Source organism: Pelecanus crispus, chromosome 8, assembly GCF_030463565.1.
Source record: "Pelecanus crispus isolate bPelCri1 chromosome 8, bPelCri1.pri, whole genome shotgun sequence".
Taxonomy (NCBI): Eukaryota; Metazoa; Chordata; class Aves; order Pelecaniformes; family Pelecanidae; genus Pelecanus; species Pelecanus crispus.
Window position 1 is genome coordinate 3101258 of NC_134650.1, and position 20988 is coordinate 3122245.

At 43.1% G+C, this 20988-nt stretch overlaps 1 protein-coding gene across 2 annotated transcripts in view; it reads right to left on the reverse strand.

Annotated features, from left to right (window-relative positions):
• Positions 1 to 20988, reverse strand: part of FSTL4 (follistatin like 4) — a 239901-nt gene that overhangs the window by 205116 nt on the left and 13797 nt on the right. For both annotated transcript variants that reach the window (XM_075715510.1, XM_075715509.1), the window contains one exon: positions 20517 to 20550. In XM_075715510.1, coding sequence (XP_075571625.1) covers positions 20517 to 20550 — 34 coding nt within the window. The remainder of the gene's footprint in view (positions 1 to 20516; positions 20551 to 20988) is intronic.

The window sequence follows — 20988 nt, forward strand, 5'->3', positions numbered from 1 at the left end:
CACAGGTAACCAGAGATGGTGGAAGAGAAGCTATTTAACCTCTTGGTCTTTTAAATCATGAACAGTCAGCAGAAAGTAATGACACGGAGAAAAGCTAGCAAGTCATTATTGGAGACAGGCTATGAAATAAAGCACAAGCAAAAGAGGAAACCTTCTGATTGATTTTAACAGGCTTTGAATTAAACTCTCCAAATTGGAGAGCAGACCTTAAGAGATACACAGACTAGCAGACCGAATTCCACCACTACAGATGTTATTACCAATTCACAACAAAAAACTCTGTAGTAAAGGGCATGCCTGGATGTTCTGATTGAGGTACAAAAGTGGGAGGAGGTATTGCAGTTTTTTTAGTTTTGCATCCTTTATTCTTTCCTATAAAGATAAGCTCAAGGCACAGAAATTGTTGAGGGGCTTTGACCTTCCTTAGACACCTGCAAGTCTTCATACACTTTCGAAAGAACTCTTCCCAGAAAAATATGCTTTAACTTGTTGTTAACGCTCTAGTCTGAAGGCTTAGCGTGGCATACAGCCACTCTTTCCTCATCACACAGTTTGAGGCCAAACTAATCAATAACAGGTTGTTAATGCCAATGAATTCAAACCGGCAGTTTGTTTTTAAAATGAAAAGTTACTGAAACAGAACTAAATATTGCCTAAATCAAATTAGCTGCAGTAGCAATAAATAATTAAAGCAATAAACTAGTTCATAAATAGAGAACATAATTTAATTAATTTTACCACCACATACAGAAATATCAATAGTGCAGTGAGAGATGGAGCGTACAGGAAAGCAGGGAACTAAGGTGCTTTTGCATCCACAGCCACACACCACCAGCGCAATAGCAAAATGATTGTATATATATAAAAATCAAATCCTAGCAGTAATAGAGTACTTTGAAAGAATAAGTAGCTGTTGAGAGCCAGATAACTGGCTCAAGCAGGGAGACACTGTGTACGTGACGCACATTTTGCAGAGCTGAGGGAGAGATAGGAAGGACAGAGCAGGATGAATTATTTGAGGTGAAATCTTCACAAGCTCCAGATAAGGAGCTGCGCTCAAGATCTATTCCTGCCCATGCCGCCACGTGCCCTTTCCTGTGTTCCCCATGACCACAGACAAATCTGTAAAGGCTTCAGTTTTCTCCCACCTCCTACAGGTAAGCAACCAGGAGCAAAATCCCGTAGAGTCAGCACTGAAAACGTCAGGAGCAGGTGGGTTTCTGCCACGTCTTCCTGGCTGAAGCGTTACTGCACTTACACTAGCTGCAGACACACGTGCAAGCTCCCAATCCCTGGCACGCGGTGCGCTGCCTCCTGCACCCACAGGATTCGGGGTCCCTTCGTTTAACTGAATGGAAGAGCACAGACGGTCATGAAATGATAGCTGGTTTTCTGCCTGGACTTCCTAAGCAAAAAGCAAGCATGCGTACCCATGTTCTCCTTTCAAGACTCTGTATCACGCATATGCGCATCCACTTTTTCTTCAGACTAAACCAAGACCTTTAGGGATGAGTAAGATCTGTTGAAATAATGACATACAAAACTGAAGAGATTTTGCAGATGTCAGCTGTAAAATATTGCCCCAGTACTATGATATTAACAAAGCCTCCCTCTATTTAAAAAAGTTGCTACAAAATAGCAGGGTAACATTTAGTTACCTCGGGCTGCTGAAATGTTTTTTTTATTTGTTTTTAAGGGAGATAAGTGCAGACCTTGCAATCTCATCTCTCGCTCAATGTAAAGCCCTGCCTTCCCCAGAGAGAGCTGTAAGAAGCTATTTTGCAGAGCTGTGTATCACGACGAGGTACAGAGGAAAGTCATTTGAGGCTGGTCCATACCACAGCAACATCTATCAAAAATAATTCAGCCCAGCTAAACAGAAAAGTCATAGCGACTTTGACAGTGGCGTTCTCCTCTAAAGATACTCCACCTCCAGCATATTTGGTGCTATTCATTAAATGCAGGGAGGGTTGCTGGAAGGGCGCACAATGATGTCTAACAGACAGGAGGGTGCTGGTCCTGGAGGCACGGGCTGAGATACTGAATTTTGTCCCTTTTTCTTTAAGCTTGCCCTTGCTCCAACAGTGGCTCTGTAACATAAACGCCACAAAGGTTGTCTCTCAAACCTGGCTCAAGCAACACCACAAACCAGGCACTTAATAATATTCATCGCACACAACCGCATCATTCTGTATGTTCTGCATGATCTCTCCAGCCGTCAACAAAATGGGAGACCAAGCAGCTAAAGGCCAAATTTGCAAACACAGCCAGGCACACAACTCGCACGGCTGCCGCCGGAGGGGCGAGACGCGGCAGCGAGCAGCACGGGCTGCGGGGAGCAAAGGCGGCTCCGCGAGCAGGTCTGGCCCCCAGCGACGCTGCGGGGTGATGGGAAGGAGGCCACGTCTTCCAAGGGACTTTGGGGCAGAAGGACAGGTTTCCTATGCAGAAGTGAGGCTGGTAATGCCCTGCGGACCGGAGCACGCGGCAATCTTTCAGCATTGAAGGGATGCCAACATCTGCCACGGCATGCCGATGCTAAAATGCCCTGGGCTTCCCTTTAGATTTGCTCTGACGAGTGCACCTAACGGTGTCAAGCTTCTTTTTGTTTTGCAATAGCCAGAGTTCTTCAACAGGAAAACCACCTGCTCCAAATATGCACATAGGAGAAACAGTGGAAAGCACTGATAAGCACCAGCAGCTGCCCAGTAAATAACTTTTGCAGAGAGCAAATCCGTCTCCTAGGTTCCTGGCCTCCTGCAGTCGCTGCCTCACCTCCACGAATGACTAATTCAATCAAGATTTAGATCAGTAAGCCGGACTAGACCTGGGGCTTTTTTCTTTCAAAGCATTTGGTTCTCCTTTGTTCCACCCAATCCCTCCTCTCACCCCTTCTAATTGCCACAGGACAGAAAGTGTATCTCCCTGACCCTCCTGCACCTCCTGTCAGGTTTCCCTCCCCGGCAGCACGCAGGATCCCTGACAGCCTTTTCATTCCGCTGCTGCTCCTCTTTCACAAGTGATCCCGTTCAACCTTCCTTTAGCCAATAAATTTAATTCCAGAGAAGAGAGCCTTAAAGCTCCTTCTTAAGAGACTTGAAGAATCACTTTCTCTGCCCATCCGCACGTGATGCGGCACTGCAGCGCAAGCACGGCAGGAGCCGGAGCGTTTGAAGGGTCAGGCTCTGCTGAAGATGAAGCGCAGCTGAGGGCAGACCCCGCAGCGGGGACCTCTCCGCTCCAGCCTGGGTCAGACCCAACCTCTGCCCCAGCCACCGCCAGCCCCAACACCCTCCAGCATCGTTGACAGGTACAGCACAAGGCCAGAAATAAACAGCCTCATTTTTTCATTTTAATTAGGCTCCCAAAGACCTAACGTCTCCATATAATTTTACACTTAATATCTGACAGTATCAGGCACACTTCAGCCTACAAATGGAGGAACTATGCCAGGGAGAGGTGCTCTGCTGGGTGAAGGACCAGAGGAGCACAGCAAATGGTTGCCCTCACTTGGTGCCCCAAGTCCAGAGCTCGCCGCGGGGCAGGGAACCTCTTCTCTAGGCAAGCCCCGGTCCTGCCACATGCATTTGCTTCTGCACTTCCATCGGTGGGGGACAACAGTCTTAGTGAGAGCCTGCCCAGCCCCTCCCGTTCCAGTAACTTAGAATCATGGAATGCTTTGGGCTGGAAGGGACCTTTAGAGCCCACCCAGCCCAGCCCCTGCAGTGCCAGGGACAGCTTTAACCAGCCCAGGGTGCTCACAGCCCCGTCCAGCCTGGCCTGGGATGTTTCCAGGGATGGGGCCTCCACCGCCTCTCTGGGCAACTTAAATAATAGAGATGTGTCGTGCAGATATCGCAAGCGATGCTGCTGAGGAACATTCAAACCCCACACATCAATGCCAGGCAAGTTCTGACCCAACCATCGTGGTGGTCCCCAACCCATCAATAATTTTAGCAGCTTGCTGTAGCCATCTCAATCTGTCCCTGACGCACACAGCGTCACCTGGGTAGAAAGGTGCTGCCTGCCCAGAGCAAAGTACATCGCTGGCACACACACACACACAGAGTTTCTTTCACAGCTTTATTTTAAAGATACCAAAACACTTCAACCATCCCACGCAATGTTTCTAAGTTTACTTATTGTTATCCCCATTTCACACATGAGAAGAAGAAAGGTTACTTGCTGTGATTAAGATAATACAGTAGCTTTTAGGGGAAAAACCCAATAGTCAATGAAATTCAGTATAAAATGCTGAAATCCATCCGAGGACACATATGTAGTCAACGTAAAGATACAAGAAATTCCTGTTAACTCCTGTTATTTTCAAAATTGTGTGAACAGGAGTTAAATTATTTCTAAATCTGGGACACTCAGCTGTAGGTATGAAGCTTATAATAGTCAAGATACATCTTCGGGCCTCCAAACCCATTAGGGCCAAACGACAGGGTGTACTTGCAGGTTACAGCCTGACTTGCCAAAGTAAAGCAACTTATCAATGAAATAACTACCACAAATCCAGTAAATCCATATGTTCGGCACAAGTAGTGCTGATACAGGACAAAGTGTCAGAGCACCAGCATCCCGGAGAAGGCAGCATCCGCTTGCTGCTGTTCCCAAAGCAAAGCCTGTTTCTCCACTTACAACTTGTAGTAGATCAATTGATACTACTTCCCCTTTAAACTTGTCCCACTGAAATCATGACAAAGGCACAAAATAGCAACCGAATGAGGTTTGCACACAAAGTAAAGCGTACCAAATCACTCAGACTAATATAGCTCCAGGAATCAATAGGAATATTTTTAACCATTCTCATAAATTTCTTCTTTGCTTCTGCTACTGGAAGTACCAGAATAGATGGAGCCTCTCAGGCATCAACAGAGTCCAATTGATGGTATTTTGGTTTGCTTCCGCAAAAGCTTTAGAAAGACACGGCGTGCCAGGGACGGGGTCACAGCTCGCAGCCTTCAATGCATCGACCGCTTTGCTGTGCTCCTAATCTTGAAAACAAAACACAAACAGAAGCAAGAAATGGTAGCAGAAGCTCCTTCCTGAGCATTTTCCTCCTTCAGGGGATGCACTAAAAACATGCTACAGATTAGACCCACCTGGAGAGAACAGCTTTCTTCACACCATGTAAAAAAAAAAAACCTTCCTTTTTTAGACGAGTAATTGCAATTGCACAAATAATTGTGGGACTGCAACTCTCACTAATAACCAGCTTGCCTCCCTCAGAGGCTCACATCTTTCTTGCAAACTAAGTGACCCCAATTACAGGGGAAAATACTAAAAGCTATACTCCAGTTTTGGAGGATATTCTGCTACTTAAGTTTCCTGCCTTTTTTCATAGTATACGCACACAATTTTCATTATTTGGAGCTCATCAAAGTCAACAGGGTTGGATCAGCAACGACAGACTGCCACTGGCAGGCAGCGACAAGCTAAACCCTAAGCAAGACGTAAAGGATTCGCTACCACTCTGTAAGCGAAAGGCATGTCATGACTATCGGATTACATGAGATTGACATTTGTGCTAGTATTATATAGTTAAATATTATGATAATTAGTTTTAAGTTGATTTTATCTCAGAAATCGCACCAGCTTTGGTGATGTTGACACTCCAGTGAATCATGTTGTCATGTGCTTTTTTCCTATCAGAGGATGCAGAAGAAGAAAGTCTTAGGGGAAAAAGTACCCAAGAGCATGACTGAAGAAGCGATTATTACTTTTTAACTTCTATCAGAATTAATTCCTATTAAATCCTGAATGAGGTCTCAGGACAAGAAACAAGTAAAGAATTGCAGCTAAAACACTTGCACTCGGTGCCAGCTGGCAGCGGGGAAGGGCTGGGCTGCAGAAAAGAGCTGGAATCCGCAAATGCAGCGTCACCCCCTGACCAGCATATTCTAGTTTGACTATCTGCTCCGTAAATTTTCATTTCTAACAGGTAAACTCTCAAGTAAGATGTAACTCTGGGTGAAATAATACCCCAGGCTGGCATCCACGCGTGGAGCAGTCCTGCGTCATGCAACAGCGAGAAGTCAGCAGCACTTACAGCTCCTCACCCCCAGACAGACACCAACCCTGGCCCCACACTCTAGAGAACACTTACAGCAGGGTGTCCCCTTCCACACCACAGCAAAAAGAAAATTCCAAAGTATCAAGTCTAAATTCTAAAATACAAAGTAAGTAAAGCAGAAAGTAGAAATATGCCAGTCTCGGGCTCCCCCTGATGTCCCACCATTACCGTGTACCCCCAAAGCCCTCGCTGCCAGATCACAGTCCTATCTGAAGTCCTACAGTCAGACAGTATCACGTTAAACACCCTCCATCAAAATTATCAACATTTTTTCATTCAAAAAGGAAAGATTAAAAAAACCCAGACAGACAAGGATGGGAGACCTGAAAGCCATCTTGATCATAACAGCTGGCAAACACACATAAATGGATTTTAATAGCAAGTAAAAAGACTATGTTTACAGTAACTTTAAAATCAGCCAATTCTGTTCAAGAATAAAGTGAGGGAATCCAGAATCTGACGATTGCCACTAATGTTCTAGACCTGACAAAGGGCTCCTGTGCTCAACAGCTTCCCTGGCTTGCTTCTATCTCAGCTGGCCTAATAAAAGATATTACTTCTCCCTACAAACCTTGACTTTCATATGCTAGTGCCTGATAAATAACCAGCACAGCAAACACAGATTTTTATCTGAATTTAAAAAAGAAAGTTTGTGTGTTCTCTCCAAGGACTAACTGAATCTTGTTAAACGAAACCCAACCCTTTGACTTTAGAGAACTTTGCCAGTAGCTCATGGGTATATTCCCAGAAACCTCAGATCTTCTCTTTGCCATATGGCATGCCTGAAGGAAAACGGTGGTGGCACCAGCAATCTTTCCAGTAATTAAAAAGAAATACTAGCATAGGTGGGATTTGTGGAAAATAACACATTTATTTTCACAGCAGCACGTGTAGCATCAAATGATGAGGAATTTGTTTCTTATGGATCTAGACAACGCTTAGTTTCGTCTCTGTTCATGAAGCAGCAAAATCTGAACTCATCCCTTCTCACCAGAAATTAAAAAAAAAAAAAAAAAACACCACCAAAAAACCAAACTTTGCTGTATTTAATCATGGAATGGTCTGGGTTGGAAGGGACCTTAAAGATCACCTCATTCCAATCCCCCTGCCACAGGCACAGACACCTTCCACTAGACCAGGCTGCTCAAAGCCCCCTCCAACCTGGCCTCCAACACTTCCAGGGATGGGGCATCCACAGCTTCTCTGGGCAACCTGTGCCAGCGCCTCACCACCCTCACAGTGAAGAAGTCAGCACAAGTCCCAGTTTTAGTAACTATTAGCTCTATTCATCTTATTCTTGCTTACATGGCCATTAGCTATAAGTAAGGCTACAGGGTGCCTCTATACACGTCGCAGATGAGATTTTGCAAGGGTAAGCTAAAAACATCTAGTTTGGGGTCGGGTTTTTTTTGCTTGTTTGCTTCTTTTTTCCAGTTGCAAACTCAACGGAGCAGTTCTGACCAACTACCTTCAACTATTTAGCAATCTAAAGCCCTTGGAGCCACCAAGGGCACACAGTCCCTTCCCCTTGCCCCAGCAGCGACTGTCCAGCACGGGTCAGCAGGGCTTCAGGAGAGCTCTCAGGGACCCATCACCTCCTCCTCAGAACCCTTCCCAAAAGAGCAGATTTGCAGACAAAAGCTTTGTCTCCAAAGCTGCAGAGGAGAATTTTAAGCTAGCGAAGGAGTGTTTGTTTGCACTAAGAGAAAGATTTAATGTCTAAATTAAGTAAGTGCACTATGCTTAGCTCCCACCGACAGACTGGCTGGATATTAATGGCTCTCCCGCTAGAGCTGCCTCTCTCCGGAGAGCACCATTAATATCAGCCGCTTGCTGATCAGCACATCAGCAAAGGGGACACGTGCGCACGGAGCCACGCTCCCCCCTCCGCCCTCCCTTCCCTGCTCCCGGTCAGCTTCTTGAAAGGAACTGCATTGCCCTTTTGACAGAAATCCTGTTGTCCCATGGGAATACGTGGAAAGAATGAACAACGGGTTTGGTTTAAGGAAGGTCCAAAAATCATTGCTACAAACCCACGAAAGTAAAATGGGAACTCCACCATTAGAGTACTGAGTCAATACTAGCTTCTCCATGCAAAGGAAAAAAAAAAAGTTGGATACTTTTAATGATTTTCATCATGTTCCTGTTGTTAAATTAATACAAAAAAACGTGTTTCAGTTATGTCATTCCCACTATTAATTGCTGTGATATCTGAAACTGAAAATAATCGTTCCGGTTTCCCAAACGGAGAAAAACCATGGCAAAAGTCCATGTTTGCGCACAGGCACCCAGCAAGGCCAGCAGCGCTGCTCTCATGACAAGACCAGCCTCTCACCCTCCAGTGAACAAACATCATCTTGTGAAATAATCACATTAGAGCTTCTGCCTGATGGAAAGGCAGAGGGGTGAAAGAAAAGACAGAGGGCTGTAATTATTATTTCTGTTTTAAAGTACTGGAGAGTGCTCAGTTAAAGATGTCTGAAAGATGATGGGGTCATCTCATCAGAGGGAATACAGCTCAGCGATAATAAACAAGCCCTGATGAACACAATTCCTTTGAAGGGAGAATTGCAATGCCCGATACACAGATCAGCGAAGATTTGTTCTGGTGATGTTATTTATATTGGGTGAACATTAAAAGGTGGTAAAGAGTCATTTTCAGGAACATCTCTCATTCGAACAGAAATCTGTTTGAAGTTCACTCAAAGCCTGATTACTTCGCCAGCATCTCCACACTTCCCAGAGATGTGTTAGGACATTCCAGCAGTAATTGCAAACTCTGTCACTTACCAAAAATGCTCACTTTACGATCCCTCTAATCCAGCTGACCTGTTTTGAAGACATTTAGGGATGTCATCCAAATGTGGGAAGCATTTATTATATTTCCAAAAGGAAAAGAGAGGGCTTTCTGCTGTCTCTGCTCTTTTACTGCTACCTCCATGTGAGATTTACCTCTAACTAAGATGCCTCATAGTACTGAGGAGCAGTCAGGGCTTCGAGGATAATTTAATGTACTTCTAAGGGCTTTCACTTGTTCCCCATGCTGTGCTTTACAGTGAGGAGTTGCTCCTTACTGGTTTTGAGACCAATAGACCACGGTAAGCTGTGACAGTCCTAAATCCAGTACACGTTTTGCAGCCCAGGATGGACAGTTCACCCTGTCACGATGGCAGAAATAACCTTGTTGTTACAAGAATGCCATGAGCCTTCTCGCCAACTTGTCTGCGATGCTGGCTGCTGGGCATCACTCCAGCTCCCAGCACCAGGAACCCAGCACACTGGTCCAGCCACCCCGAGGAGCGTGTAATGGAGCAGAGGCGAGGCTGTGAGCTCTCCCATCAGACAGACCCGCTCATAGGCTCATCCATTAATTTAGCTCAGTTATCGGCTGCTGCAGAGGTTCACTGTTTAAAGCGTTATTATATAGAATCATAGAATCGTTTAGGTTGGAAAAGAGCTTTAAGATCATCCAGTCCAACCATTAACCTAACACTACCAAGTCCATCACTAAACCAATTCGGGGAGAGTAGCAATTTCATGTTTCCTGGCTTGGTGGCTGGATTATTTATAATGAAAGTAAAAACTAGGAATCATTAAGGTTGGAAAGCACCTCTAAGATCATCAGTCCAACCATCAACCCAACACCACCGTGCCCACTAAACCATGTCCCAAAGTGCCATGTCTGCCCGTTTGTTGAACCCCTCCAGGGATGGTGACTCCACCACCTCCCTGCGCAGCCTGTTCCAATGCTTGACTACCCTTTCCGTGAAGAAATTTTTCCTAATATCTAATTTAAACCTCCCCTGGCACAGCTTGAGCCCATATAGTTAAGAGAATACAGTTCTTCCTTTGTTAGGGTTTTCTACGGGTCATATAATTGTTTCATTGCCAAAGAGTGTTGAGACATAGCCTGGATTGTGACTCCTGCACGCTAGGCAAGTCCCATCAGCATCTCGGGGTGCAGAAACGGTCACCTCGCACGCTCAGCGGTACATCTGCTCTAATTGCAACAACCCTCTGTTTTCAGGAACTGTTCTTTTTCCGTACAAATGTCTCTGGCAATGGATCATCCCTCATTGACACGGGTGCCAACAGAGTTGGACGTGTTGATAACGGCTGAGAAGCTGTATAGGGCTGCTTCCAATTTCTGGCTTCGCTGACTCTATTCCCAAGGAAGAAGGTTTGCCACAGTGTTGATTCTGCTAAAAGCGGTGGATGAACTTCTGTATTTAATGGGCAGTGAGAGTTAAAACCTAAATATGACTATTATATAATTTAAAGAAAACTAATACTTTTGGAAAAATAAATATGGGTAAAGAAGAAAGAATACTATGGAAAACAAAATGGGAAACTTAGAAAGGATAGTTAAAAAAAACTAAGTAACTGAGAGAAAAGTTATTCTTTAAAACATTCAAATATGAAAAGTAAAGAAAAAATTCTTATTATAGGCAATTCACATCATAGAATTTCAATGGGAAAAGCAAAACAAATAGAAGAAGGGGCATTGCATGCTATTGTCACCTGCTTTGCAGTTGCAATGAGAAACTAAATTGAAATCTTGTAAGAAGTGACATTTTGAAAAACTTCCAATTCTGCAGATGGAAAACATGGCACTTTTTTTCTTGTACTTTTTATTTTCCAAGCAAGAGCATAACTTTATGCTATTATCTGCTGCCTGCACAAGGTAGATTTCAGCTGCGGCCTTTCCACCAACTGCTGCACGCAACAAACCACAGGAACAGGCACTTATTGATCACCTCGACAGAGCTGGACCAACATGCCGAACAAATTCAAAAGCCAGAATCCAACTTTTGCCTTTGGAAGGAGTGAGCTTTGAAGTCTATAGGTCCAGATTGCTTTTCACACATACTAATTTCATTCTGGTAAAACATGTTACTAGGTGAGTTTCATCATATGCGTCCGGTAGTTTTACACTCAAATAGAAAAAGCATCTGGGCTGAGATTCAGCCCTACTGAATGCCACATATTTGGGGCCACTTCAGCAGACAGAAATTAGAAGTTCAGCAGAAAGAAGGCACGTTTTAACCTCGCCGAACCTGGAAGAGTAAAAGGAGTGACAAAAAGACATACGCCCTGCAAGGGAGAGGCAAGGACGGAAAGGAGAAGGGGACAGGTACAAGGTATGAGGACCACTCTCATGCTACTTTATAAACACACATAATGCCCATGCTTCTGTTATATGCAAAACAAACTTCTCTAATATTCTTCAAAAGATCTCATCAAACACAACAAACAAGCAGCGTGGCATGGATAAATACTGCCTCGTGACAAACAAGGAAATATTTATGGAAGGTTATTAAACTTGGATTACTTAGCTCAGACACTGGAGCAGTTGCAGAGTCGCCAATCAGCTCTGCTGACTAAATACACATTTATAAACACTTTAGCTGTTTTATTCACCCAATGGACCAAAATAGCTTATTCATTCTGTTCTGGTTTTATTTTGGTCTATCAAGTACAGTAAATGTGCAGTTAGGTGCATAATAAAAACTCCTTTGGAAAAGTAATTACATTACCTTACACACAGTAGATTTTTCTTTCCCAAACAACAACAACTGGACCATTTCACAGGCTCATAAGTTCTTATTAAAAAAAATATACTGACACAAACTAATTACTGAGCTGAAATCTTGCTTGGAAATGTAAAGTCTAAAGGAAACGTTTACAAACAAAGCAGAGCCCCCTGGAAAGCCACTAATTTAAGCAGAGTATTTGCTGCAATGGTACCAACCACCTGAACGGTTCGTTCTGCACATCCTGCGGGGTTTGGTGAGGATTGGATGTGGTGGAAGAAGAGAACAGATCCATAGGTAAGTACTGCAAGGACTACTGATGCTTGCCTCGGCCACTGCCCAAGCAAAGCAAGGCACCTCCAGGAGAAGACACCAGAGCCACATCAGAGCCTCCCCTACCGTAAAGCACAACGCACCAGGACAGTAATTTCTGTCTTATCTCTTATTTGGGCAGTGAGTTGAAGCTCTGAAATATTAACATAATTGCTCTGCCTTATGGTTAAAGCTCAGTTCAGGAAGAAATGGCATGTTGAAACCTAATAGTCTATAATTGAAAATATACGATACTCTTGCACATTAAGTAGACTAGCAGCATGTTCAAAACTCATGACTCAAAAACTTGATGGAGCCTGTAAGTGATCCTGGACTTCGGGTTTTCTGGCGCAAAGTCTGAGCTACTTATTTTGCTAATTTCTGAGGCATACTGGATAAACTGACTTGTTGGAGAGTATCTGCATATTACATTATACTGCCATTATCAGAAACATCTGCTGCCAGGTTTTTTTATTCAACCCTTACAAAGAAGTTTATTTTACAGCTGGTCTGAAAACTCAGGATTTCTAATGCATTTGTACCTTTCACTATTATGCGCCCTCTCCATATGAGAGAGGATTCTACATCATGCACTGCTCCGCATAACAACGGTACTTCAGCAGAATTATGTGGCTGGGCAGAAAAAGTAGTATTTCATACAAATAGCAATACACCACCCAGAACAACAGCCGACATGACTTCAAATCTCACTCTGAATTTCAACCTGCCTGGTGCTAAGCATGCTTAAGTCAACAAAAGCCCATTTGTCTGAAGATCTCTCCTTCTCTTATTCTTCAAGACAGGTTGTCTTGAAAGACCAGTGCAACCCCATCCTGCTTTGCTGCTCTGGGTCAGCTGGAGATAAGTGGTGGGGAGTGGTGGTGAAGATGCAGCCAAGAGCAGGTTTGTAGGACAAAGTGGTATCTTCCAAAAGACTGCAAAGTTTAGCTGGAAAAAGTAGAGAAGCTTGTGGAGTCAATGGATGCTAAGGAAGGGAAAAATGTTCAAGTGGTTATCTCTCAGGGAAAGACAGGTAATTTACAGGCTGTGGAGCACAGAGAGATTAGAAGGACAGGTGGAAAAAAAAAAAAAGGGAGAGACTGCCCTGTGGAATAAAACTAATCTCTCTATTAAGTCTTCATCAAAATTTGGCATTCAAGGCAGCGAGGAGGTCATCCATCTCAGGCAGAGGCTGGCAGCACCACCAGCACAGCACCAACCATGACCTGGTGGGACTGATCTCCTCCCTGAGATCGCAGAGGAGGCCCTCGATGTGCCATGCTGGGGGACACCGGCATGGGGCAGACACTGCCAGAAGTGCCCCGAGAGGCACGGTGCTTGGCACATACCAAGAAAAAAACCAAACTCTCCTTTAACTCCAGGAAATACGGTCATCTATCTTCCAAAGTTTCCAAATAACGTGAACTAATGAGCAAGAGGGATTTACCTTCCAGGTTGGACACTACATGTTTCCTGCTGCCTCCCTCAAGATGACTGCATCTTTTTTTGCATGCTTTTGACTTAAAATTCTTGCATAGCCCAAAGCCAAAGCTCTGTTCAGTAAACTCCAGCTTGCTGTTAACTGTTCCAAGAAGCTGGGTTGATAAATTGGGCTTCGTGGTGTGTATTTTGGTCACAAGCTTTAAGTCGGCAATTCATGTGTGATACAATTGGTTGTGAAAAACCCTAAACACTTCAAGTGATTCTAGCTTCCTAGACACAAAGTAGTTCAAGGAGCCTTCTGGACCATGCCAGCAGATAAGGCTATTGTATCGCTGCAGGTCAGTGCACGGTTTCATGCCCCATGTTATCTGCTTTAAATGAGCATCACTGAGGGACAACTCCAGCATCTTCCACTACCCTGCAGTGGAGCTAAACACAGTTTGAGATTTCTGCATGTCTGGTTTTAGGATCCGATGCTGCTGTGCAACATCCACCCATGGATACTAAATACAAGGAATGCAGGCAGCGGCAGCACCCTGCTTTTTTTTTTTTGGTCTTTTTTAGTAACTTCCCCTGTGTGCCAAGAGATCATAAATTTGACTGATCTCCAGCTATTCCCCACTCAAATTAGGAACTGGGGACTTCTTTAGAGATGGGGCAGGGCTGTGGTGGGCAGCATGGTGCAGCAGCCAGCCCAGCAGCACAAGCGGTTTATTCAGCTGCCAAACCAGCACAGGTTATTCTGCTTTCAGATGGAGAGACAGACATGCCTTCGGGCACATCCAGCCTCAGCACTCTGCATTGGGGATACCTATTTATGAAGTATGGTAGTATGGAATACATATATGCATTATTTTGCATCTCCCTGTAAATCCTCACAAAATCTTAGTTTTCTGTCTTATCTCTGTTTTCTCCCTCTCCCCACCCAGGGAACTGAGGTCTGGCCACTTCCTAAGCTTGCCTACAAGCTCCTTCCTCCAACTTGCTGCCGGTAACAGCTGCCCAGTTTCCTACTGCTCAAGAAGTTTTTGCTTCAACTCCTTCAGGTCCATCAATCTGCTGATTTAGCAAAGCCATATACTATTATATTTACGTACTAAACATTCATGGGCATGAACAGGATTCATTCCTCCTCCTGCCCCAAAGTACTTAACTACAGAAACCAATGTTATCAATTTACAAGAGCCTTAAGTCTGCAAAACCTTTCTGTATCCAGCAATGCAAGAGCTGGGCATGCAATGGGTTTCCTATATCTGCTAGCAAAGCTGGGCTAAACCACAGCTGCATTCACGTTTTCAGAAGTAATCCGAGTGAACACGCAGTCATTCGGAAGCCAAACATGACCACTAGAACCAGCACTGTTTGGTTTAGAAAACTGCTCACAAACTCCCTGAGTTGCAATTCACTACTCAGTGTTTGCAGCTACTCATCCTTGCCTGGAGTCCCATACACGTGTGCAATACCAACAGCTACAGTAAGACTGTCTAGGAGTATCCGTATCACTGTTTAATTTACCGCTGTGCCTGACACTGGCTAATGAGTTGATTATTTGGGGTTCTTCCCCCTCCACATGGTTCTACTCCCTCTGTTAACTCTTGTCACTTAGAACCACAAAATATGTCAAGTTATAATTAAACACCATTGTTGATCAATGCACGGGAGTGAACAATTTTGCCCCCCCCACATGCACACACACAGTTTGGGTTAGCCTGACTCTAAAATAAAATCCAAGCTTAAAAATGCCTTGGGCAACTCCTTGAAAATATTTTTACCTTCATTATTTCTACCTCATCTCCTGCCAACACTGCAAAACTAGGCATCCCCACTGCATCATGTATTCAAAGACTAATGTTCAAGTGGGATGAGGTACAAAAAGTGCTGAGGGATTCAAGTTTCTCAAACTTGGAAAAACAGGAGCTGAACATCAGATTAATATTCTGACCCAGTCAAATATCCTTCCCCAGGTAACAGATTGCCATTCACTGACAACAAATGCCCTGGAAAGCCAGAGATAATAAAAATTTCTATGAGAACAAAGGAGCTGAGATGGACAGACATGAACATTTGCTTTAAGTAAAGGTTGAGTAATTGTTAAAATCAGTATAAACGTGGAAATTATTCCTACTTGTGATCCTACAAAACTAATATTTTTAATATATAACCCATCCTCTGAACTTGAGGCATGTCCTGAAGATAAAGGTCATATGTTTGAACATGCCAACTCTGTATGTACATAGCATATACATATAGATATACATATCTGGTATAGTATCATATAATCTGGATGTCACTGGGACAGCCAGACAACCAAGATCTGGGAACAGAGCTGCTTCTAAGGAGCAATACAGCCACACAGCTACTGATTTTGGTGAGTTTTGATGAGGTCATAAGGAACAAAACCAAATTTCTTGGACTCTTGCAATAGGAAAAGCACAATACGATGGGAAATTAATAGGTGATTTACTACAAAAGTAATTACAGCTGATCACTTCATTGTGTTCATGAAGGGTTTGAGGAGAGAAACTTGCCATTCCTGCCAAGTTTTGAGAGCCTTTCATCTTCCATGGATAGGTGGAAATTTGAAATGTGCAAGAAGAAAGGATGAAGTGAATAGAATTTCTAAAGGGCATTACTGTTTTATAACCATGAGTCAGTTTTTCATCTAGGGCATAAGAATGGATGTCAAGTGGCAAGTAATGAAATATTTCTTAAGCTGTTGGCTGGATCCTCCACCACTGCTAATTGATGCAGCCCCAGAGATTTTCAATAAAACCATGGCAACTTGGGAAAGCTCAGGGTGTGCTCTATTCTATTGCTCCTCACTGTGATTAGGAAACACACGGTAACAATGAGGATTGTGTATCCTTAATAAATATATAAATACAAACAGGACATCCACAACACGGAGCTTGTGAAAGCTTCAGAGAGGATTCAGCCTTTTCATTCAAAGCAGATAAAGTTCATATCTTTATGGTAGTGTGATGTCATCTGTCTGACCAAATCTGGAGTTGCACCTCATTTAATAAGATTACATGGACAAACAGAGTGGAAGCAATCTGCTTGAACATATCTTGGCTGGATGGTTTCAAAAGCATCTTTTGACACTAATTTGTTGAATGGATGATTGTGAGCAACATAAAAACAAATGAAAAGTTTTAAGTGCTTGGGCTAGATCCTCAGCTAGTAAAAAGCAAAGGTGGTCCATTAAATACAGCACGGCTTTGCTCATTTGTATCTGCTGAAGATCTGGCTCTCTGTGCTTAATGTGACTATACACACTCTTGGGCATAGAGTTATACTCAGCAGAATTTATTCTAGTATGAGCATCCTTTAGCCCCAACACTGCCAACAGGAATAGGAGCATTTGTCACCTCCAGAAGTCGCAGACTTAGTTCCCATGTTCTTGCAACTAAAACAGTTGGGAAAACCACTGGAGGCCCTGTACTGCTAGACATAGGGAATTTGATGGACATGAATGTATATGGCTTTTACATACATATATTGTGAAGTCTAATTTACAGCAACAGATAAGTATCACACTCAACAACACTCATTACACAGTGAAAACTCAATCTTTAAAATTAAGCCCTGCCACTGTCAAGCCAAATGCTTACAGGTGCTCCCTTCAGTGCTTGGTCCAGTGTTTCTTCCAATTTACCATAAACCCTTTAGGCTCCCAATTTTCTGTTGCTTGCTATTCTCCATCCTTTGCACTAAATGCCTGTCGTGTCCACCTGTGTGCTGCTTTTCCTGGCTCCCAACTCCTGTTTTGCTCTTCCCCATCTGCTTTCCCGCACTATTTCACTGCCCTGGGCAGCTGATGTGCAGGTTATTAACATTTTTGCTCAGTTTCCCTTTCCTGTGCACTAAGGGCAGGTAGTGCACAAGAACCAGCAACAATGCTAACACCTGAAACCTGTAAACATATGGAGTAAATAATGGAAAAGTATTTAGATAGAAATGGGGAAAGATAAAAGACTTGATAACTGCAAAAAGGTCTGCCTGCTCTAACCTGGCCTCCAATTTTAGTTTAAGAGCCATATAAAGAGATGGTGCTCAAATCCTGTGCTTGTTTACCACATGCTGGGTTTTCCTGAGTTTGTGGTTTTGTTTTGTTGGGTTTTTTTTAAATCTAGCAACAGAAAATCTGGCAGCTCACACTATATTCTGTTGCCCATTACATGAGGATAATGTGGATGGAAACTGCAGTGGGGCATATGCATGACCCACTGAGAAAATTTCAACTTAATGAGCTTAAACTGAATTAAGGAAAATATTCTTGCAGCTTCTAATCAACTACCAGAATTAGGTTTTTTGGGTTAGAAGATCATTTTTAGTCAAAAAAGGGTAACATGTGAACACCAGTTAGGCATCCCAGGAACAAAATGGACCTGCAGCCATTTCCATTTAAATTCAGAAGGAAATCACTCTTCATACATCACAGTGGAAGATGGCTGCCAGCTGCAGTCAGGGAAGCATCTCGCCTCCGTACCACGGCAATTAAAAGATCATGTAATTATAGTTGATCTAGCGCCCACGGAAGTCAAAGGAAAGCCATTCATCGACTGTAATGGGCTTTGGAGCAGCTTCAAAATTTCTCCAGCATATGTAGTCCTGACACTTTGGAAACAAAAAACCTCCCCGTTTAACTACACTCATCCACAGCTAAAAAAGGAAGAAAGTGTTTTCACATCTCTTTCTTTCATCTAATATAAACACAACCCAGCACAACTGACCATCAACTGTCTATTAAATGGACTATTTGTGGAAGGAAATAAGTATGTTGAGTTAGTATTTACCCGTGGACCATTTGACAACAATCAAAGCTTTGTTTGCTTTGAAAGAAAAGTGTCTGTTTTCAGTCTAAAGGACTCAGACCTTTTGTCAAAAAAAAAAAAAAAAGAAGAAAAATTCTGAAAAGTGTAAGCCAGGATTGCCCCTCCTTTCACCAGAAGCTCTTTTTTAATTATCCTGGTTCATCCATGAGCATGGGATAATAAAAGCAGGCACAAAGCAACTTTGCTGCAGCTCTCACCTTTGCGGTGGTTTCTGTTAGATATTAAGTTTCAAAGTTTTTCAGCTTTTCAACAGAAAGTCAAATCTTCCACCAAGGGAAGGCAACAAGCATAACCCCCCACCCTCAAACATTTTCCAATCATCTAGTTTCCTCAGGTACAACCCATTTTCCCTAAAATGGTAATTTTTGTAGCTAAAAGGCCTGAATCTTAAAATCAGATCATACCATATCACAAAATTTATAAGAAATCCTTTCATGTGCTTAAACATTTCAACCTTCCTGGTTTTTTTTTTTCCTAGCACTGAGTGGCATTTGCTCTGCACACATTTTAATACTGAACAGGTTTCTGAAGGAGGCTTTTGTTGAATTATTTTATAGGCACTATTGAGGACTAACTCCAGAGAGGAAGATACTTAATCATTGCTGAAAGTCCCCAGGTAGCTCCACAAATCCACAGGCTTTTGTGACCAAGATGTATTTACCATGTTTGTTAGCATTTTCTTCTTGACTTGAGGAGTTTGCAGTTCTTCAGACACACTTGATTATTCACAGATTGCATTGCTGGGCAAAAACCAAATTTATCTATAGACCTTAACTCCCCAATTATCATCCCCTCCACTCCATCCATGGATCTAAGAAGCCTTCTGACAGAGAAGTTCATTATATTCAATTCATTTCTGAAAAAAGGTATGGTTTCACCCTTCCAGATGGAAGTCAAGTCTTACCTGTCCTGTGAAGGCAATGAGAAATCAGCCTAACTGAGCCTGGAAATCTGGTGTCTAGAGGCACTGATCTCAAAACCCAGTTATTGCTCTGAATTAACATCTTCCAAGCACCTACATGATCTATAAATTCAGTCCTGCTTTCAAGAATTGCTGGATTTAAGTTCTTGTAGGTGTTGGTTACTTTGACTGGGAAGTAAACTTTGGAGACCCAAATCATATCTGAAACGGGACTAGGAGTACTTCCACAAGATGTTATTCATTAAGTCCATTTTCACAAGGCTGGATTCAGTCTCCATGTCTGTGATGAGTTGCACCACAAACTCCATAGCCAGAGCACGACTGCAGTGTCTCCACATCTAGGATGCCAAGATACTCTTCTGCATCTCAAAGCAACTTTGAACCATCCAAGAGTCCTCCTCAGTCTGATCAAGGGAAGTTCATGAAGAAATCCAGTTTTATTGGAGAGTGGCAGAAGTTTGACCAAACACACACACATGCTGAAAACCTGAGCTAAACAGATTTCACCTCTAGCAACAGCCATGTATTTAATTTATTCAAGACTCTGCTGCCTCAACCTCACAGCAAAAAAGCCAAACCCAAACAAACAAAAACAACCATAAAAAACACAAAAGGAGATTATTTGCCCAGATGAAAAGTTAAAGCTTGGACCTGACCTTTTTCATTTGTGCAGTAAAACAGTGATAGCTACAACCTCTTCCCAATGTATGGAATGCCTGAAGCAATTAAAGAAGCTGCTGGAACAAAACAGGGGAATGCATTAATCTGTTGAACAGGAGAGTGCAACCCGCTTCACATTATACCGAGACAGATGAGGCAAGCAACTGCCTGATCCGGAAGACATCTGCTAAACAAAATCAAAATTAATGATAACCAGAATGAGCTCTTTGATGGCCGATTCTCACCCAGCTGCCGGTAACCATCAAAGAGCCACTCACGGCAGCAGCCAATTACTTACTAACACAAGAGTTTACAGGAGCAGGATCTGCGCTCAGGGCACCGGCACCACTCACATTTAACACTGCCGCACCTTTGGGTGGATTTGCAGTGGGTTGATGCATGGAAAGCCTTCTCTGGCCCTTTTCCTCCCTGAAACACTCCAGGGGCAGAGTTTAAATACTCTGCCAGCCCCCAACAAACCTTGACTTGCATCCCCAATACCATCATGCAGTTCTGTGCTGAAAGAGCAACTTTTCATTGGGGGGGGGGGGGGGATCTACAATTTGTGACACTAAGAACCATCAGGCAAGCATTAGGAGGCAGTCTCTTTGAAATCCCACAGCAGTACACTCTTTCAAGTGTGTAAACTCATGTTTGTTTTAAAAAGTTACTGTAAGAATACTCAACACCAACACACACACTGAAAGAAAACTGGGTTTTTTTCCTACCTTTTCTTCTTGTAACTTCAAACCTTCTGGAGTCCTATAAGGAAAAAGAGAATTTTTTGTGGGTTTTTTTTTTTTTTTTTAAATATACAAGAATTGTTCAAAGGCAGCATGAACAGAAACCCCTAAAAATATTGGTCATTGTCCCAGAGAAACATCTATGAAGCTCTACACAATAACTAAGGAGTAATTACAAGCATACATCTCAGTTTGTCCACAGATATTTAAAGGATCAATATATCACCTAAAATGATTCACCATTCTGTGATAAGTTACATGGTAGAGCACAATATCTTTCATTAAATTGGATCCCCCCCCCCCCCCGCCCCCGTTGATGTTAAAAGGGAGCAGCTAGGAGGGTTATTAATATACCAAGGATTTAGGGTAGAGGAGGGAGGAGCCATTACAGATATTTTTAGCAGAGACTTATTCAAATACCTGAATAATTTCAAAGCAACCGGACTACTCATGCTTA